Source organism: Stylophora pistillata, chromosome 2 (assembly GCF_964205215.1).
Source record: "Stylophora pistillata chromosome 2, jaStyPist1.2, whole genome shotgun sequence".
In the NCBI taxonomy this organism is placed as follows: domain Eukaryota; kingdom Metazoa; phylum Cnidaria; class Anthozoa; order Scleractinia; family Pocilloporidae; genus Stylophora; species Stylophora pistillata.
Window position 1 is genome coordinate 46,012,476 of NC_142520.1, and position 22,129 is coordinate 46,034,604.

The 22,129-nt window shown below is 39.3% G+C and overlaps 2 protein-coding genes and 1 pseudogene across 4 annotated transcripts in view; all 3 read right to left on the minus strand.

Moving 5' to 3' along the window:
- Nucleotides 1-11,813, minus strand: part of LOC111346684 (uncharacterized) — a 41,144-nt gene extending 29,331 nt beyond the window's left edge. Inside the window, exons 1-2 of the mRNA XM_088749582.1 lie at nt 11,782-11,813; nt 7,137-7,208 (exon numbers count right to left, since the gene is read on the minus strand). Of these exons, the coding sequence (XP_088605708.1) occupies nt 7,137-7,208; nt 11,782-11,813 (104 nt within the window). The remainder of the gene's footprint in view (nt 1-7,136; nt 7,209-11,781) is intronic.
- A 6,700-nt stretch (nt 11,814-18,513) lies between these two features.
- On the minus strand, nt 18,514-19,980 carry LOC148739853 (uncharacterized; annotated as a pseudogene). Its single transcript, XR_015996832.1, has 3 exons — nt 19,924-19,980; nt 19,569-19,664; nt 18,514-19,232 (listed from the first exon to the last, which is right to left on the minus strand). The product of XR_015996832.1 is annotated as an uncharacterized LOC148739853 (transcript).
- A 287-nt stretch (nt 19,981-20,267) lies between these two features.
- LOC148739854 (uncharacterized) lies at nt 20,268-22,116 on the minus strand. Of its 2 annotated transcripts, none has more exons than XM_088750028.1 (3): nt 21,314-21,872; nt 20,844-20,949; nt 20,268-20,488 (listed from the first exon to the last, which is right to left on the minus strand). In XM_088750028.1, the coding sequence occupies exons 1-3, from the start codon at nt 21,557-21,559 to the stop codon at nt 20,340-20,342; spliced, it is 501 nt and encodes a 166-aa protein (XP_088606154.1). In that variant the 5' UTR covers nt 21,560-21,872; the 3' UTR covers nt 20,268-20,339. The 2 variants fall into 2 exon arrangements, 1 of the variants encoding a protein (XP_088606154.1); XR_015996940.1 differs by lacking the exon at nt 21,314-21,872 and adding an exon at nt 21,888-22,116 and having other exon boundaries at nt 20,446-20,488; nt 20,844-20,890.
- Nucleotides 22,117-22,129: the final 13 nt, after the last annotated feature.

The window sequence follows — 22,129 nt, forward strand, 5'->3', positions numbered from 1 at the left end:
TCGTTATCTAAGTGATAACACCTGTGTTCATTTATCACAGAATAAGTACCTGAGATCTTGCATTCTCCAGTACCTCTAGTAGATCCTGGCTGTCGGGCAGTGTTCGATGGCTTGAGGGTAATCTGCGAATTCAACTACTTCACTGACCCAATCAGACATCTTCTCACTAACTGATTTCTCTAGACACTCTCGCGAGTTTATCACCGCGCCCTTCCTTTCTTATGTTAACGTTAGTTTAATTTCCTTAAATACTTCTTCCACAATTTCTTTCCTGTATGGCTTTGCGATAATCGAGCATTCGTTTGAAAAGTAGCCAAACTCTAGACCCAAGGTATCCAGCATGCCCCACTATCTCTTGATTTCTGTAGTAGAGCCTTCCCCACCCACATCGTCGGCGAACCAGGACTCCCTTACTGTGAACACCTTCTGTAGACTCGTGATCAGAGGCTGGCTGCGAATTGAAGAGCCTTAACCGACGGTGATAAGTTAACAGTAGTTACAATGTTTACTTCTCTTTTTAGTGGCCTCGTCCTTTAAACATCATTACGCGCCTATAAAATCTGAGTTCCCCTTCTTTTGCAAGTTTAACAAGCAAGCAAGAACGTTTGACTTCCATACCAAAAAGATGCAACAACAGGTAAATTAAGGAGTGCCCTACGGGTTATTGACCTAACCCTGTTTCGATTTGTTGTATGGAGTTTAGAGATCGACGCTGTGTGATGCCGCTTCACTTATCGATTACTCTCTAACATGGGAAAACTTGTAAAAAGGCTAGAGTTAGGAGTATAGAAGAATAGGAGTATACAAAAAGAGGAGTCCAGCTATAAGAAGCAGAAGAGTACCAATATCGAGAACAGAGAGCTTTCTATTAAAGAGGACTCGTATTTGAAAGCTTAAAAATCTTTGGGAACATATGAAACAGCTCTATATAGTTTCAAGAAAATTTCTGGACTTAAAATCAAGTGCTTCCACTTTATTCTTCTATTCTTTATTCTACAGCATTTTCTCGTCTTTTGCTTATCGAAAGTCTCAGACAATAATGGTTTCATTAACACTTGGTTCATAATCCACTGACAGCTCGCAAAGCGGTGATTTCTTATAGTTGTTTATCTTATGTGAGCATAGAATGTTCTCTACGTCTCGTCTTTCCATATATCATGTTGCATTTTATCCTTTCTTGTCTTTTGAAAATCCCACTACATTCGAATTCCATTCGAATCTTCAAGGGAAATGGAAAAAGGTTCGAATCTTCGGGAGTTCAAGTTATCGGGAGTTGAAAACAAACATACCAAAGCATATCAAAGCGTATCAAAGGCACCAAAAGTTCGTTCGCCCAAAATCTGCATGCACTATATGTAAAGCCACCGAAGAGGTGGCTTTATTCTAATTTACTATATTCTAAGGGCATCAGAATATGCAAATTTCCAGTGATATTACACTGAGGGGCTTATGGCAGATACTAAAGTCGCTAGAAAATCGCTGCTCTGATCTGCTGATATTCACGCCTACTCGGGATGGATTTGATGTGTTCTTTGCTTAAAAAGGGCAGGCTCCAAACTTAAAAGTAAAGCAAAGCAAATAAAGAGGGTAAGTTTCAAAAGCAACTGTGGGTGCTGCGTGGGTGGGGGTGAAAACAGGTAATTTTATTTTATCAACTGAGTTGATAATGTAAATTGACCCTTTCAAGGTTAACGCCGCCATTTTGCAGGGGGGTGCAAAACTGCTGGGGGCGAACGCAAAATGTAGAGTGAATGTATGGGAAAAGTTGAGAAAATGATGCTCGATAATTTGAGGAAGGTTGACATCGTGCAATTTCTATGAATTACAAACTAAATATACCAGATCTACCAGTTTACCGATCAAATTTAAGAAATGAAGTGTCGCGAAAAAAGCCGCAAATTAAGATTTTGATTTTTCATTTGTCTCTAAAACCAAGCCGCCGTTTGCGGGAAAATTGAAAAGCATTTGTATGAAAAACTAATAATAAGATTTCTAACCTCTTAGCAAACTTGAACCCTTCACATTTAATGGGCAACATCTTTTGCTAGGTATCTTTACTTCGTAATTTATAGAAATTACAGAATGTCAACCTTCCTCAAACTATCGAGCATGAATCTCCCAACTTTTTCCGTACATTCACTGTACATCTTGCGCTCGCCTCAGCAGTTTTGAACCCCCGGAAAAATGGCGGAGTTGACCTTGAAAGGTCTATTGGCTACCGTTAAAAAAGATTTCAAAGCTGACGTTTCGAGCGTAAGCCCTTCGTCAGATCGGATGGAGGAAATGGTGCGGTTTGCGTGTTTTAATATGCAGAAAATGGAATTACGCTATTAGTGGGAATAAGGTAAAAAGAAAAAGAAAAATAAACTTGTAGAATAATAAACGTTCATTGATAACTAGGGTATTAAGAGTGCCGATTTGAAAGATAAACTTTTGTTTAGAATTTTTTTGGCCTTCCGAACTTCCTGAGTGTAAGGAAAGGGCGAAGACTACAATATGCTGCTAAGAATGATTAGGTAGATTAAAGTATCTAGCGACTGGTTTTGACGCGTCCTTGTTATTACTGTCTACGTCGAGAAGCTGTCCTCGGACGGCCACTTTGTATTGTACCTGTTTCGGCAGTGTATATCCTTTTGTAATAAGTGCAAGTTATGTAACACATGCCATTAGCGGAAGTACGCGTGAACTGATCAGTAATCCTAATGGATCGTTTGGGTCGCGATATCTTCTCAGCATTGTGAATGAAAGGAGAAGTATTGCATCGTACATATTTGAAAGTTCTGGGTTGGTCATTAGTTTGAAGTGAACTTCTGACCAAAAAGTTGAATATGTTTTTGTCGCGTTTGAATATAATAAGTGGAGGTTGCAAAAAAATAGTGCCAGACCCTTGATTCTTTTGAAGTAATTTAAAGAATAACGGTTTAACTGCGTGGTTGTGGGGATAACACGTGAGATTGAATGGAATGCGGTAGGTGAATTCTTCTTATGTGACGTTTGAAATGCTGACTGTCAATCAATAAGTTGGGCGCAGTGATGGCCCGCTTGAATAACAGAAACACGATAGCCACCTTTTTCGAAAAACCGGCACATTGCCTCCGATCTGTCGAAAAAATCAGAGTCTCTACATAAACGAAGAGGCACTGTCAGCCACACTAATGACCCCTCTAATCTTCAAGTTGTATAATCCGATGAACCATTTGCGAAACTTCACAGTCAGTGTATAAAAAACTCTTTCTATGTTTCATGCAAACTGTTATTGGCTGGTTGATAAACTTGGCACTGTAAGTACATGTCGCAAGCAGCATTCTGCGAGGTTGCGTGATATTTTGAGGTACCATCACCCTAATCCTCTCTGTCATGTCTGTGAGTTCTTCTGCTCTCTCGCGATTGACTTCGTTTTTTGCCACCTGAACTAAAGACGTCTTGTTGGTAGCTAGTGTGTACGATATGTGACATGCCTAACGAAGAGCGTTGTCACTTTGATGAAGCGCACTACCGATTTGCTTCCCGGAGTGGATTTCCATGGAACAGGCCTCCCAGGCGGACTGAGATCGCAAGGAAGTCCCTATCTAGCTCATTACACCTTTATAGTATTAATAGATCCTATCTGTCAGGCAGTGTTCCTAGGTACTAGGTTGCCGATGTGAAAGCGACAGAACGTGCCTGTAGATGTGTCTGAGGAAACTCTGCTAGTTGAGCTACTTCACTGACCCAATCAGACACTTTATCACTCAAAAATTCTTCTAGATACACTCGTAAGCCTGTTGCCGCGCCCAGATTTTTCCTCCCCTCCAATGTTAATTGAACGCTCGTTTCCTTAAATACTTCTTTCAAACTTTCTTTCTTGTCCGGTTTTGCGATAATCCAGTAGTTCTTGTCGCTTGGAGGATAGCAAAAATCTGGACACATGGTACTTAGCATGCCTCACCCACATTTTTGGCGGACCAGCACTGCTTTACTGTGGACGCCTTCTGTAAACATGCCATCGGAGGCTGGTTGCTAAGAGCATATAGAGTTATTGCGATCGGATCTACCTGTGATTTTCGTGCCTTCTGCTGACAGGATTTCTTTGTCATCGGTGATAAGTTAAGAGTAGTTACAATGTTTATTTCTGTTTCAACTGGCTTTGTAATCGGTCTTTTAAGCAGGATTAAGCGCATAGAAAATCTGGGTGTGCTTATCAACCCTGTACTCTTTCAGAACCTTAAAACCAGTCACATTGAGACAAACTTTTGACGCAACAAGCTACAATAAATTAATAACCCACGTACTCTAAATACGACCTGACTGTGTTTTCATTTTTTTTAATGCAAATATTCTCTTACGACCTATATTACTTACAATAAATAAACTGTATTACAACACATTACCCACAATGTATCAATTACGATACATTACTCACCATGAGCTGCTTGCAATGAAATCCTACAGTTATTATCCTATATACAATACTAACATTAAACGAATTCTACATGATTACTTATATCATTAACACGTTCATTATTGTAAATATGTTTTAAAAATTTTGGAAAGAATACTTGCAAAAAGTAAAGGAATGTTGATTAAATATTTTTATTGTTCTATTTTTTGAGAAACATATCTAATTCACTCCTCTTATTAGCTATTTCCATTGATACTCTTGCGATTTTCGATGTTTCATTTTGCTCAGAAAACACTTAATGATGCTCTCAACAAACTCCTCTTGCTTTCATAAACGGTTTTCTTACCCGTTTGAATTATGGTATTCAAAATAAGTTATATATCCTTTGATATACAGCCCAACGACTGACTTTCCATATAAAAATTTCCATCGTTAAAACCATAGTTTGAATCAAGCGTACACTGGAGCTCCAATTCACAATTTGATCCTAGAATTTAGACATGGAGATGCATTGTACATGCAAATGCCTGAGGAATTCATCATAACTCTTCCAAAAGATGCCTAAACACGAGGGTCTAGAGACATTTTGTGCAGATTATAATTTTCAGTTAGAATTCTATGTATAATACTAAATTGGAATTCTCTTAATTTTGTTTCTAACTTGCGCTGATATGGAATGATGCGAAAGTCTTTCCAAGGAGAATTTGTTTTAAAAGAAAATTGGCTCCATTTCTTTTGTGCCGAGGGAGTGCAAGCGGACGTGCTTTTATCACTTTTAGATCGCTTTTGAAGCTCAACAGCCTTGTTTTTTTGGAAATCTAAACAAATTTTGTAGAATCAAAGTCGTAGTCTTTGCGAAAAGCGATAGTCCATTTACCTATTTACTGACTGGTGATAACTTTATGGGGCCACCGTTGATTAAATCTCTAAGGAGTTCGAATAACTTTAACTACCGTAAATTATTGATAAAATATATTCGAACAAATAGGGGATAATGCAAGTGTACATATACATATAAAAAATAAAGCTAAAGTGAGATATGATCTCCGTTAAGTAGAGTTTGTCCGGTTCGGGGCGGCCATTTTCTCTTGCCCTCTTTGGTTTCTTTAATTGATGACGATGGCTCTCTACGATATCGTTTTCCTGAATTGCAAAAGGCGTTTTCTTTCTATGCCTGCTTCAAATTTCTCTGGCGTTCGGTAAAGCGGAGAAAGGGAGTTAGAGTTGGGCTTAGGTTCTGACGGTTTTGGGGTACTTTTCCATTTCATGTGCAGCCGTTGCAATTTAATTTCCGCGCGTCCACTATTTGCAGTTTTTCTTTTATGATGGAACTGATCATTTCTTCGGTGTTCTCTCGTTTCTCCTTTTTGCCTTTTCGCTTCTTGGTAAACCAGCTTGTCTGCGTAGTGATAATACTTCTTCAGTTGATTTGTGTTTTGAATGGGTGTTGATGTCCTCCTTAAGAAATTTCACACCTTTGTTAATTTCTTGGATAAATTTGCTATTGGCTTCTTCTATTTTCTTAAGCCGTTCTCGAGCTTCGTCGACTGTTTCAAGACTTTTTAGGCGGGTTAATACTTTACTGGGTGGTGATGTAACGCTTTCTCGTCCTCACTTTTGCTCACCATGTCGAAGCTTGTAGCGTAGGTGCCTTCCTTCACTTCAAACAAACGTCTTTTAGTTTCTTTTCATCTGGAGATACATTATCTTTACTGGACCTTTCTCTCCTCGCCTTTCTATTAATTGGCTTGCGCATATATTAAAATTTCATAACTTCCAATAATTTCTGGTGGAGCGTTAACATGTACGTCCACATCCTCTGGCTACTAGCACCAATATCCTAGTCTCGCATGGATGCACTGAAGTGTTTTGACTTGTCATATAGTGGGTTAAGACTTTGTGATGTTTTGTCATTGATGGCCTATTGTTTACCTTCCGGCGTGACTAACAAACTTATTTTGACAGGTAGATTTAGAATCGAGGACGATTAAGCGAGACAACGACACGTCCTATTCTTTGGGAAGCAAAACTAGTTCTCTAGTGTCCACTCCTCTCCTCCCTCCCTCCCCCCTTTTCTCAGCAGTAATGCTCCAAAGGAAATTAGGCTATATCTTAGTTATTTATGATTAAACTTATTTTATGAAGATAAATAATCTTCATGTGTATAAAATATTTTTTTAAAACTAAACTAGTGAGCAGCACTTCTGCTAAGAGTAGTTGTTAAACTTCTCTATTCTCCGACGCGTTTCGTCTGTCGTAGACTTCTTCAAGGAGTTTTACAAGTATCACTGAGCGCTTGTATTTATAAGCCGAAGTTAGCCGATCTGTTACGGGGGACCAATGACCATAGAAGCCTGGCTGGGCTTACGCACAGGAACAGGCCAGGTTGTAAAAAATCTAAAATGTGTAAGGCAAGGTGAAAAATATATTTTGGTGACCACGGTTTTAGCTAAAACTCCCGGAAGAAGTCCACGACAGTTAGACGAAACGCATCAAAGAATAGAGAAGTTTTACAACTACTCTTCGCAGTTGAAAAAAATTAACAAATAGTCCTTCTACGTGTAAGACGAAACACAAGCTAAGCTGACGGGTCTATTAAGACTGATGTATCAAACAATAATACAAAACTTGAGACTTTGGCGACAAAGTTTAACCAGTGTAAAGCTTTTACTGTTACAACTATCCCTGAAATTATATATTTATCTTTTCTCGTCTTTCTTTTCCAAAGTCAGTGGGATTAGAACTAGGAACTTACAGACGTTCTAGTTTGGTATTGTCATTGAATATGTCTTTAGGCAAGTCCTCCAACTGGTTGTTGTCCAATCGCCTGTCAACAAATGACGACAGTTAGTATGTGTAACAAGTATTCAGCACTAGCTGCTTTATTATTCCGAAAGCGTGATCATTATCATCAATACTATCATGTATCTAGAATTTCTTTTTGGTAAGAACCAATAAAAATATTTCGAAATCTTGCTCTTCGTTCGTGGATGTCTGTTAAAGCTTTAATCCATAATCTCTTCGATTACATCCTTCTTATAAGGGATCCCCAGAAATTTGTTTGATTTCCTCTCTACCCTTTATTATTAATAAGCTCTAGGACTGCTTAGGAACAGGGTCATTTCCCATGGTCACCCATAAAATAAAAGAACCACAAATAGTGTTTTATTTTACTACTTTCGAACCCCGGCAATCTTTGTAGAGAATTTTCTGAGCTTTAAAGCTGTTAACGTTTCACTTAGATATCATTGGGTCACTAACACTGGTAAAGAACAACCGTAGCTGCAGCCTAAATTGACTCCAGCACGAGTACTATTATCGCGAACACAGAACTTTGTCTTACCGAGGATCTTATTAAAGGGTTTGGAGACCTATGAAACAGCTCCATAAAATTTCAGGAACATTTGTGGAATAAACAGCGAGTGCTTCCATTTTTCTCTACAGCATTTTCTCGTCTTTTGCCTATTGAGAGTCTCAGAAAATCAGGGTTTCATCAAAACTTGGTTGATTGTCCACTGACATATCGCAAGCATAGAGCGATGAACTCTTGTATATAGTTGTTTATTCATGTCGGTGCACATAGAATGTTCTCTAACCCTAACGTTGCATTTTATCATTTCTCGCTTTATGAAAATCCTACCAAATAGAACGATCATTGTGCTGCATTGCAATACTATGTCAGTCGGCGAAGAGCATGAGTATCAAGGATACCAAACAAACGCCCATGTTAATAAGCCAGCAACTTTCTCTAAATCTTAGTCGCGAACGTAGTTACAATTTTTATTTCGTTCTTTATTGTTTTTGTAATCGGTCCTTTAAGCATCACGAAGCGCATAGAAAACCTGAGTGAGCATCCTTTTAAAGAAGTTCTCTCTTTGATTTCGTATGGTCTTGTCAAACTTGTACTTTCGACGCTTTTTGATTTGAGGCAAGCGAGTCTATGTGAGAACCTTTGCTATTTTGTTTAGGTTACGTGTTATAGTTATGCTAAAAAGAATACAAATAACATTGTTGTACAACTTTAATTGATTCATGTTCTAAATTGATTCATGTTCTAAATGTTAACGTTCCTAGTACATGCTGGTTTACTTGTCTTTGTAGACGACCTGCAAAGTAGTCCCATCCATCAGTTTCGGCAGTCGTTACACTGAGTACACCACTGACCTTTAAGCTTATAAACCAAATTCTCTCTCAGCAAAATTATGGACTACCGCAAAATTTTGTTGCGACTGACTGTGACGTCAAGTTGATATCAGCCAATCATTGGTACCAGAAAAATGGGATGTTAGTCAACGAGAGCAAACACCAGGGTCTCGTTCTTGGCGAAACAGACTATAGTTTTTCCTTCCCAGTAAAAGACACATTAGAGATATTAGGAATGGAAATAGATAATAAGCTCGATTTCTCTAGTCACATATCCACCATATGCAAAAAAATCAATAATCAATTTAATGTTATGTTACGATTTCGAAAACTGATATCGAGGGACACCTTACTTACGCTTTACAAAGCTTACATTTTACCGCATTTAATTATTGTTCCTCAGTTTGGCACTTTTGCGGGGCGCGGAATACGGATAAACTAGAGGCGCTGAATAAGAGAATACTTAGATTTATACTTAGGGATTACTTGTCGCCATATGATAGCCTTCTGACTAAGGTCAACACTAGTTCCTTATGTAATGGGCGTATCCAGAATTTCCTTATTTTATTGTACAATAGCCTGTTTTTCACTCATTTTCCAGCTTATATGAGAGGTAGTTTTCACTTCGGTCCTCTTCTTATAATCTTCGCGGTAATTACATACTGTCACTTAGAAAACCTAGAACAACTAGTTATGGCCTTGATTCATTTTCATACTTCTCAGCTAAGGTGTGGAATACACTGCCTGACTATATCCGCATGAGTGCATTTAAAGACTTTAGAAAGATAATCCAAGGCCATATCTTTGTATAGTCGCTCCTGCTTATCTTCACTTTTCTGTTTATTTCTACTGATCTGTTACATAATTATATTTCTAAATACTGTGTCTCAGTATATCTTAGTATAGTTAGTATTTTAGATCTTGTACAGATGCATGTATGAATATATACATATAGATAATCTCCATTTTATGTTTTCTCGAAGATATTAGCTCCAACAAGCTACTCTAAAATTCGAGATGAAATGAAGTTTATGATGATGATGATGAAGCCATCTATTGTAAGATAGAGAGATCGAGTAATCTTTTCAGTTTAGTAACCTGAAGCTACGTGTTTATCGCCTCGGCTGGCGACCGAACGCCTCTAGATCACAGCCCTGTTATTTGTACCAAAATATCCACTTTAGTGAGAGGCGTCTTGTCATATGTGATGATTATTAAGAAAATAATACATTCAATAAAGAATGGTAAACGCTTTGCCATTTATTCATCACACTTGACAGAGGGGAGCGAAAGGTGAGTGATGTGCCAGCAGCTGATTAGCGATATCAAACACTCCTTAAAAATTATCGTAATTTCACACGTGTGCTGTTCTGGCTTTTCTCAGGGCAGGAAATTCGTGTAAAACATCCCATTTATTGATAAAACTGTTTTTAGTGCTGTCCGGTCATATGTTTTTAGGAGAAAATATGCAGTTTTTTAAATCAATTTTGATTACAGGATAGAATAGGTACCGGTCCTAAAACATACCCACTGACAAACTAATTTCGTTTAACTTTCGATGTTTTCGTTCCGATGTCCATAGAAATGCCTTTAAAAGGTTACTGAGCTACCCAGCAGTACATGTAAGTTGTAAATGTGGTGTAGTCCTCATAGTAGGTCAGGTGACATTGATTGCAGGGGATGCTAAGGGTTGGTTACCGAAAAATCCTAAGAGTGGGAAAATTAGAATCTGTAGCACAAATTGTCTCAATCGTTTTATTTAAAATTATACGTATAGTGTGTTTATTTGAGCAGGCGGAAATGAAAACGCAATGTTCAAGTTTATATTGCCATGCAGGTATGGTCATGATATAAAATCAATACTGTTTAAAATAATTAGTTTAAGAGTTGAAAAGGGATGATAAAAAGAGAGCCGGTATGTTAGCATTTCTGATCAGACTTTCTGAAGCATAATTTGCATACAGTTATGATTATGGTCAGTGATATATGATCTGTGATTTCGCACTCTCGCACGGTGGACGGGTGAAGACCCAGTAAAGTAATGGGAGATCATTTTGTCTTATTGAGGAAGTTGTCTAAAGAGAATGAAGAGAGCCGCAGGATGTTCAGAGCATCGCCAAGTGCCTTGTATCGAGATTTCAAGGGATCTTAGTCGCTTTATTACAATTCATCGGGCAAAAAAAAGTTGTGGCCAATATTTATCCCAGCGGTTTTGTTTATTATTTCAAACTAGGGTTTTTAAATTACTTTTGTCAAAAGTTACTGGCATTTAGCCTGTTATGTAAATCTTTCTCTACACTCTTCCTTAGATTTTTTTATAGTGTCTGTATTCACGGTAACGGTTTGAAATTCATCCTTGAAGATTTTGCTTGATTATAAACAGCATTCAAACTTGATAAATCCATCTTCTATATTTTCTTGTGTATACTGAAAAAGTATTCACAGCTCTTGGGATATTTAATGACGGTAAAACCGTTTAAGAGTGTTGCATAACTAATGTTTATCTTGTATGAAATAAGTTATGATCTTATCGCATAATTCAAAATTGCAGCCTTCTTTCAAAAGTGATGATCACAACTTCTGCCAAAAGGGGATTACGGTTTTTCTGTAGAGGAATCCAAGACAGCTCTATTGAGAGCTTCGTGAAAAGGATATCGCTTTTCAGTTTACTTCTTGTCCCTTCAGTTCGCTTTGAACATTCACTAGAAAAGTAACCGACTTGCTGCACGACAATATCCTCCCCTAAAGAGGATTGCTATGTGCTAGACGCTAGCATTTTGACTTTTATACCACAAACTTGCAAAAGTGATAAATTAATGACTACTGCACAGTACTCATGTTCGATTTATTGCACTGCGTTTGGAGACCGATGCTTTTCTCTGCTTCGCTTTAATTATTTTTTTTTTTTTGAATAAGCAGGCAATACAGTTTTTGAGCAAGGAAATTTACCACAGAAAAAGTTATAGTATGAGTCTACGGAATCCAGAGGTCTACTCCAGCAAGTTTTCTTGGATAAATTTCCTTCAAAAGCCTTGTTTTAGATAGTGTATATAGCGAGCTAGGGGTCCAAGAGTGCATGTAAACTATCAAAAACACTTCTAGACTTAAAGCCTTAAATCTGAAATTTCAGTCTGTTGTCTGGACGTGAAATTAAGTATTCATTGCATTGCTAGAGACTCTCCTCGTTGCTCTCGAGCATAGAGCCAGCATGTACTTGCCAGCATAAGGGTTTAATGAACATATTCATAGTACTGTACCAAAGTTCGTTTTGTGCGTTTTCGATGGCCATTATTGAATTTGCTTTGTAAAATGGCAATTTTAGATGCTCTACAGAAAGGGAGCTGATCTACAGCGTGAATAATGCGATGAGCTATTCGCGAAACTACAGAGTCAACATATGGAAAAGTTACTCCTGTGTTTCATGCAAATTCGTATTGCGCTCGATGATAAACTGGGCACTGTAAGTGTATGTCACGAGAGACAATAACATTCTGGGCAGGGGCCTGATCTCTGGTGGTTCCCTCGTACTATTTCTCTCCTTCCTGTTCATGAGTTCTTCTGCTCTTTCGCGATTGACTGCGTTTGTGCCGACTTACTAATAACTCGTCTTGTAGCTGGTGTGTTTGAGATGTGGTATGCTTAACGACGGGCGCTGTCACTTTGACTAATGAAACGTACTTCCGACTTGCTTCCCGTCTTAGGTTTCCATGGCACAGGCCTCCCAGGCGGACTGGGAGCACAAAGATGTTCTTATTTAAGTGATTACACCTGTGTTCAGTTATTGCAGAATAAGCACCTGAGATATTTCATTTTCCAGTGGTTCTAGTAGATCCTGCCTGTCGGGCAGTGTTCTTAGGAAGTAAGTCACCGATGTGAAAGCGGCATAGCATGTCTGTGGCCTGAAGGAACTCTGCCAAATGAGCTATTTCACTGACCCAATCAGACAACTTCTCACTAACTTATTTCTTCTGTGGCTTTGCAATAATCCAGCAGTTCCTGTCATTTGAAATGGAACCAAGATCTAGACCCCAGGCTACTCAACGTGTCCCACCCTCTCTTGATTTCTGTTGTAGAGCCTGCCCCATCCGTATCGTCGGCGAACCGGGACCGCTTTACTATGGACGCTTTCTGTAGACCTGCGATTAAAGGCTAGATGCTAAGAGTGTAAAGAGCCATAGCGATCGGATCTGCTTGTGGTCCTTTCTGCTGACAGGATCACTTTACCGTCGGTGATAAGTTAATTGTAGTTAAAAGGAAGGATAAGAACTGGTCAGGACTTGATACGAGGAACAAGGGCGGCGTCGCTGTTTACGTCAAGAAAAACCTATCTGTTGTGGATGTTTATTTCTCAAGGCTTTAGGAATTAATTTGCATAACTATCTGCTTCCTACGGGGCATAGATTTTTTGTGTGCGGAGTCTATCAACCGCCTTAACATAGTTATGCGGAGAACGATATAGAGAGGGTGGGAATTGCACATCTGCGCTCCAAGCTATTCAGCACCAGATTTGCAAATGCCTAGATGATAATAACTGTAAACCTGTGCGGTCAAACATAATCTCTTGTCCACAAAGCTTAAACAATTACGTGTATCTCCATATCTTGTTAATTGGTATCACAGTGTCTTATCCGGTAGACAGCAACGCATTTTGTCTGGTAAATATCATTCTAGGTGGAAAGCCATCAATAAGGGCACTACAAAAGATAGTATTAGTGGCTCCCATCTCTTTAATATCTTTTTAACGATCTTGAAACTACCTATGATGGATTCTCTGCGTTATTCAAATATGCTTATGATTCGACAATTGTTACACCGGTACTAGGCAATACTGATACCTCTGTAGCCATATTAAATGTGTTTTTAAATTGGTCACCAGATAATCGTATCTCATGTAATCTTAGTAAATGCAAAGAGCTTGTAATTAGAAAAAAATCGAGCAAGGACACCTATAATCCAGTCAATTGCATTTCAGAACGTAATCAATTGTGCTTACTCGGAGTCACACGTCAGAGTGATTGTAAGTTTAGTTCTCATGTTAAGGTCAAACTAGTTAAGGCTAACAAGTGCCTCCATATATTAAGAACTTTGAAAAAGGAACAATATGACCAGAATGAAATAGATCTCCTTTTTAAGTATTACCTAATAATAACACAGAACGATTCATGAACACATTTGTAAGTAGACTAATTTGTGAACACAACCTGTTATAGTTACATCATTTAATTTTGGCCATAGTATATTACTGTAAATTTTCATTACACAGTTTTTCGTTTATGTAACATAGGATATTTATCTTTTATTGCACGACTCGGGCAGTAAGAGGGCCAAAAACTAAAATCAACCAATCAAAATGCTTTATTGCCGGTCCAATATTCTCTAAGTATTGGACCGGGCACTGTCCCGAATGGTCACGAATGATACCGCACTTGTGTCCCTTTGAACTTCAGTCGTATAATAAATCTCTCAAAAAAGAAACAACAACTTTGAGTTTAAATTTACAAGACATGTTTCGACATTCTCATGTCATCTTCAGTTGCAAATGAGCATTTAACTGTTGTACATTTGAATTTAAATTAAGGTACGTTACAAACTACGTGTCAGGGCTTACGTTACATTTGAATGTTAAAAACGCGAAAGATGTAAATAGCGCGTGCTTGACCAGATCAAAAAATAAATAGATAAATAAAAAAAAATAGATGTAATAATAATAAAAATAAATTAAAAGACCAAGGAACAACATAATTAAAAGGAAAGAGACAATTCTAGATGTTTCAATTGCTGATTGAGGATAGGTTTTTCCCACTTAATATGCAATGCCTCTTTGATCTTAATTTGGTATTTTGAAGCGGCAGAATCTAAGATCGTGAAACATTCAGTATCACAAGAGTCAAGACAGGCCCTTGATGATTGCAGGTGTTTGTAAATATGCGAAGTTTTGTCCGACAAGAGGTGCTCACGAACTCGTGTACAAATGTGGCGAGTGGTCTCACCAATATAACTGACATTACTGCCAGCGTATGATGGACGATCCTCGCAGTAGATAGCGCTATTTGAGCAATAGCGAAATTCAGACCTGAAAAAAAATCAGGCCTGTACGGAACTCGAACCACTGACCTCTGCGATACTAGTGCAGCGCTCTAACCAATTGAGCTAACAAGCCAACTGAGAGCAGGCCGTTAAGTTGATTCGTAATGAACCCGTGAAAGTGATAAATGAGATAGAATAAATATATGAAAATCATATATTTTGAACTGCGGTATTTGATACGTATGATGGACGATCCTCGCAGTAGATAGCGCTATATTACTGCCAGCATGTCGAAACATGCCTTGTAAATTCAGACTCAAAGTTCTTGTTTCTTTTTTGAGAGTTATTGTCACTCTGCTGTCTTTACGTTCTTTATATAATAAATCTCTTATTAACCAAGCTTGCTCGGGACCGTACTGGAAGAATATCGGCCATCGGTCTTTTTTGTACGGACCTCGCTGCGCTCGGTCCGTACTGTCAAGACCTCGGGCTGATATTCTCCCAGTACGGCCGTCGCACTTGGTTAATAAGATATATTTATCTTACGGTTTATTACAGACAATGTTTACTTCTGTTTTTATTGGCTTTGTAATCGGTCCTTTAAGCATCATTACGCGCCTATAAAATCTGAGTTCGCCTGTTTTTAAAGTAGTTTTCCTATTGATTTCGAGTAGCCCTTTCAACCCTTTACTAAATATGAACGAATGGCTTAATCGTACTGAACTAACTAAATAATTCATAACATTTTGATACCCTTCTTTTGCAAGTTAAACACCGTAGGCGTTACGGGCAAGTACTTTTGACTTCCATACCGCAAAGATAAAAGAATAGTTAAATTGAGGAGTGCCTCACTGTTTATTGACATGACCCTGTTTCGATTTGTTGTATGGAGTTTAGAGAATATCACTTCATAGTATGGATTACTTTCTTGGGTTTCTACTAGATTTTCTTTTCAAAAAAACTTTGACGGTTTTTGACCAAGGAAGTTTAAAGTGGGAAAAATTCTAAAAGGCTAGATTTTGGAGTGTAGTATTTGACAAGTAGAGTTTAAAAAAAAAACTATGAAACGAAATTCTGGTCCATTAAAGTTTCAATGACAAATTTCTTTCACAAGTATAATGTCCATGGCGAGCAAAATTTAAATATATATTTATATATACGAGAATGGCATGTGGTGTTCAGCAGAAGTGAGAACAGGAATCGCGCAGGAGCATGGGGTCCAGAGGTGGCATGGGACCTAACTTCGCTCCCTCTCTCTCTCCCCACCCCCCTCCCTCCTCTTGCTTCCACCGTTGTACTTGCTGGGAAAAAATAAAATCCCTGTCCACGTAACAGAATATTTCTACTTCGTGGCTGATTTCATTTGGGCCTAAGACGTTGCTTCTCATATTTTCTGGTAGTCTTACCTATGCGCGATGGATTTGACGCGTTCCTTACACAAATAACACAGACTCTAAACTTACAGCCCCCACAGCTGGGTATTGTTACTGAAAATGCCTGATGGTAATTTCTTCAACTGGTTATTGTTTAACAACCTAACAAAAGTAACATAAAGGGGTATTGATTAAATTGCGCTTGTCAAGATGGTGCAGAAACTGTGTTTGCTCGAAAATGTCGTAAGTCATATATGGAGAGCTAAGATAGGATTACGAACATTAATCTGGGACAAAAAAAATTGAGACTTACTTTTGTGTGTAGGGTGAAGGTAAAGGTAAAGGTCACTATTTCTCAAAACAACATACGTGTTTAGTTACAATTTTAAGGTTGAAATCAGACAGGCGCCTCTGGCAGCCGTGTTTAGTCCGTAGCGATTTCACCTACCCACCCAGCCCACCCCAGGGAGGACATCCATCACACAGTAATCTCGTGCGTGGGAAATTAACGTCTCCTTCCCCAACCCCTGCATGAGACGGGACCTCCATTTATTCGTCCCTATCCGAGAAGACTAGAATATCTAACCATTTCTTGATGTTAAAGAAAGGAAGCATACTCTGCTCAATTAATTTTAAGACCCTGAGTGCTGGTCCGGCCGGTATTGAACTCTCGATCTCCCGCACAGCAGTCCGGCGCTCTCCTAATTGAGCTAACCAGGCGGCGGGCGTGTGTGTACGTGTAAAACGCTTAAAAGCAGCTGAATGCTTTACACATGCCTTTTCTCCCTTCTCGCATTACTCACTGCTGCAATACATAGGCCTCGACGTTAACGCTTCCCAAAATATTTTGCCGTTTTTCCAAAATAGCTTTTTTTAACACAAAGCTGTAGTTTTTGTCGGCACGTTTATAGAAATCATTTAAAATATCGAGTTTTCACGGACAAAATTTTAAAAGCAATTAAGATATTTATCTCTGCAATGTGGAGTACGTCCGATAAAAAAGTAGTTTAATATGTTAGTAATTTGGGTTGAATAGTGTAGTTTGCATTTCTACTGCCCACATAAATGGGTGGTGCAGAAATTCTTCAGCCCCCTTTGTGACCGCATGCCGCAAAAATTCTGCAGCCTCATTTGTGACCACCTGCCGCAGAAATTCTGCAGCCTCATTTGTAACCACATGCCAGAGAAATTCTGAAGCCCCCTTTGTGACCACATGCCACAGAAATTCTGCAGCCCCCCTTTGTAACCACATGTCACAGAAATTCTGCAGCCCCCCTTTGTAACCACATGCCACAGAAATTCTGCAGACTCATTTGTGACCACCTGCCGCAGAAATTCTGCAGCCTCATTTGTGACCACCTGCGGCAGAAATTCTGCAGCCTCATTTGTAACCACATGCCACAGAAATTCTGAAGCCTCCTTTGTGAGCATATGCCACAGAAATTCTGCAGCCCCCTTTGTGACCCCATGCTGCAGAAATTCTGCAGCCCCCCTTTGTGACCGCATGCCGCTGAAATTCTGCAGCCTCATTTGTGACCACCTGCCGCAGAAATTGTGCAGCCCCCTTTGTGACCACATGCCACAGAAATTCTGCAGCCTTCCTTTGTGACCGCATGCCGCAGAAATTCCGCAGCCCCTTTTTGTAACCACATCCCGCAGAAATTCTGCAGCCTCATTTGTGACCACATGCCACAGAAATTCTGAAGCCCCCTTTGTGACCGCATGCCGCAGAAATTCTGCAGTCTCATTTGTGACCACATGCCACAGAATATTCTGCAGCCCCCTTTTGTGACCACATGCTGCAGAAATTCTGCAGCCCCCTTTTGTGACCACATGCCACAGAAATTCTGAAGCCCCCTTTGTGACCGCATGCTGCAGAAATTCTGCAGCCCCCTTTGTGACCACATGCCACAGAAATTCTGCAGTCTCATTTGTGACATGCCACAGAAAATTCTGCAGACTCATTTGTGACCGCATGCTGCAGAAATTCTGCAGCCCCCCTTTGTTACCACATGCCACAGAAGTTCTGAAGCCCCCTTTGTGACCGCATGCTGGAGAAATTCTGCAGTCTCATTTGTGATTACATGCCACAGAAAATTCTGCAGCCCCCTTTGTGACCGCATGCTGCAAAAATTCTGCAGCCCCCCTTTGTGACCACATGCCACAGAAATTCTGAAGCCCCCTATGTGACTGCATGCCGCAGAAATTCTGCAGCCCCCCTTTGTGACCACATGCCACACAAATTCTGGAGCCCCCTTTGTGACCGCATGCCGCAGAAATTCTGCAGCCCCCTTTGTGACCGCATGCCGCAGAACTTCTGCAGCCTCCCTTTGAGACTACATGCCACAGAAATTCTGCAGCCCCATTTGTGACTGCATGCTGCAGAAATTATGCAGCCCCCCCTTCGTAACCACATGCCACAGAAATTCTACAGCCCAATTTGTGACTGCATGCCACAGAAATTCTGCAGCCCTATTTGTGACTGTATGCCGCAGAAATTCTGCAACCCCCTCAAATATTGAAACTGAAGAAATCTTAGGCCACCTGAAACGATGGTATGTTGCAGAAACTCTGAGGCCCTCACAAAATGGTCATACATTGCAGATTGACTGAATATTCCTTTACACTCCCAAAATCACAACTTCTTGGATGACTTCAATAGTTATGTCTTATTAAGCCAATCTAAGAATTCTCTAACAAATGTGTAAAGCTATTTACAAACTAATAATGGTACTCACACAAAAAATACTTCTACTATATGTACTGTCTTGGAGTCCAGAGGCAAGGACAAGGTAGTGCTTTTAGGTTTCCCTTGTTTACACAAAATTGTTTCAAACAGTTAAACATATTTGCATGTACATTATTAAAAGACAATTTAGTCAAACTAGAATGAACAAGACAATGCTGATGCATTATTCATGATCTTGAGTTTTTAAGTGCATTATACCGATCTTTTAGAAAAGTTCTCGTCGATGGCATAAGTTTGCTGTCCTCAGTGAGCTGGAAAGAACTGCAAACAATACATGTTTTACCCAGCCTTTCCACCCATGGTTGTGCTCTTCTGCGGGGTATGTGCTGAGGAGACCACTTCCCCAGATATGTTCCTTTCCAATAGTGCACTTCAAAATAGTTATCCTCAATGGAAATTTCCTATCACTGGCTCCTTTTCCTATCACTGGCTCCTTTTCATAGTTGCTAAAATGCAAGGCCACAAAGCAGCCAACTCCCAGAGAGGTAAGAAAATCATCATCCACCATCTCCACTGGTGCTTCCCATTCTCTGGGATTTCTATATCAGCCAGTGTAAATCTGAAACGTTTAAATATCAAAAGCATAAATGATACTATTGCAAAGCATCTTCTTACACATGATATTATCAAATACATTCAACATTGCTAGTGTTGATAACACAATCATATATGTACATAAAAAGTTGATTTGGCTGAAAATCAAAGATAGTGTTTGTATAATTATCATGGCATGAAATAGTCAATCGCCCGCTGGTGACCAATTGTGAAATTCTGGTCACCAGTGCAAAGTTTTTAGTCGCACTGGTGACCAGGAAAGTGTAATTTCAGACCCTGCCTCTTCCCATAGCTCTGGGAGCAATATTCAATCTTATTCCAGTTCTCATCATGTACTCACTTCTTGGGTAGGCTGGATTTCTCTTTCCCTAAGCTCTAAGAGATCATTTGGGATTTGGGCAGCCGAAGGTAGTGGTGCAGTTCTTCCAGCAGTTTTCTGTGTATCAACTAGGCAATTATAATGATCAGGCACTGCTGCTATCTTTCTCTCAACATTTTCCAGCCAACTTCTCTAACAATCTGATGCTGCTTGAGGCATATTCTGTTGATACCTGTTAAGTATATCTCTCTTTAATGCCTCCAAATCCAATTTGGCCAGGGAAGGAATTACAATATTAGGCTTTCCATGAGGCATGCTCTGTTCAATCAAATGCAAAAAGAAAAAAAATTAGCAAACAAGATAAATGCTTAGATACTGGCATAACAGAAACATCACAACTGAAAGCATCAAAGTAGTCTGGTGATTGCCGCATGGTTACAGGTTTTACAGTCTCCTTATCCAAACAAGTGCAAAAATAATTTCAGCAAAGAATTTCCTTCACATAGCACACAATTTTACTGGTCATTTTATATTGTTTTGCATACTACGTAAATACATAGCATTCAAACTGCAAATTTCAGTTTTCCTCTCTAATCCAGTTCAATTTCTCAAATCAATTTTAGTCAAAAGTTTGAAGCTCTAGACAGACTTTTTGGTCCCAACAACAGTGAAGAGTAGGAAACAATGGAAGGACACAAAAAATGATGTGCACACCTTGAGGACTACAATTGGCCCTTGCCACCGCTCATGGCTCCAGTTTCTGTAGTGCATTGTAGCTTTCCCTTCATCTTTTCACATAAATTTAAAGCACTTTGGAACAGTGTGCTCATGTAGTTCCTCTGCATGATCTGAAATCCATGACCTTATGTCATAGACAATCTGCAGCATAAATGGCTTGGGAATGGGATGCTTCATGCAATCTTCCAGTGCCTTGAGTAATTCTGTACAAAGGGGAGAATTCAAGTTGATGAAATTTAGAAATACATTGCACTGCTAACACATGCATAGTATAACTTGTAGGTTTCTCTCTATATGCCCTCCCTATCTCACACACCCTCTACTTTTGAAATAAGAGTGTGCTGACAGATTGATGCCCCTCTTAAATTCTCATTCCTTTATCAAGGTAAATATAAATGAATATAAATGAGTGGCATCAGGCCGAGTGTTTTTTCTCTACTTAACTATGGCTACATTTAACCTGAAACACTGGCACATCAAGACTGCAAGAATAAAACAATAATTAATAAAAGTACTAACCTACATGTAGTGTTATGATCTCTTGCCATTATTTATTACCTGGAACTGTATAAACATCCAGCTTATCCAAGTGCTTTGAATAAACACTGAAAAAAGCATCAATATCCTCATGAGTATGACCCACTGGCAGAAAGTTTACTCTGATCTGCAGTTAACAAACAAACCGCAGTTCTTACTACATTACTGATTCCTTAGTCTTTCCCTTCCAGTGAAGTAGCAGGGGTGCCAATAGAGTCAAGTCCGTCTCATAACGAACAAACATTACTGACTCTGTTGATTGGTCAACTCTTTGTGTTATTGCTTTGTAAACTGAGGCTGCTTTGGATTTAACGTCACTTAAAAAAGTTATTCTTTTATCCATTTGCCCATCTAAAAGCCACAAAGGAAAAAGTGAACTCTGCTAGCAGGGAACTTAGCTTATTACAGCACTTAAAAAAAAAAAAAAAATTATCGTCAAAGAGTTCAAGAGTCTACTCTGTGCAATGTAGGAAGTTCTAAGCTCCACAAACCTCAAAAATGTCCTCTTCAACAAGGAGTGCTAGTAGAGCAAAGATGAACCGGTTCTTGTTTTCTCTAACACAGTTGTCAAACTGTAGATATAGTACAGGAGTTAGGTCATAGTCTGTAGCCCATCTCACAAGAACACCCAAAAGAACTGTCATGGTCAGATTGGAGTCATGGGGAAATTGATAATAGCCAAATGAGCGAAATACAAACATAATCATAAACATGGAAACGTTTCGGAATATGCACATCCATTTGAAGGCGAGAATTCCAACTCACCATAGTCGCTTTCTTTTCTTGTACAAATGTTTGTTCGTTATGAGACGCACTTGACTCTATTGGCACCACCGCTACTTCGCTGGAAGGGAAAGACTAAGGAATCGGGCGCGAGATGGTCATGTTGGAACGTGTTGCTTAACGCTTGTTACGGTCAACCTTTGTTGATTTGGGTTCTGGTACACTGCGATCACCTTGGTTTCTCTCATACTTCCTAAGGTGGTATCCATCTTTTGTAATAATGAGGGTAAAACACGTTTGCAGTCGCATTCAAAGTTGTGATTGGCTTCTGTTAATTCTCACCTTTGCCGTGAACACAACTCGAGTCGGGGTTTCAATTCTTTGTTTCCTTGACAACTTTTGGCCACAAACCGTTCATTTGTAGTACGTTCGATTCTTCTCGATTATTTCTACATAGAGTGAGTTCACATAATTATTTATATCATCTTCAAAACATGGATCCAAGATTAATCCGTCGTCCACCTTCAGGGTACGGATCAGAGAAATCAGCAAAAGTTTCGCGTGCCTCTCTTGAGACTGCAATC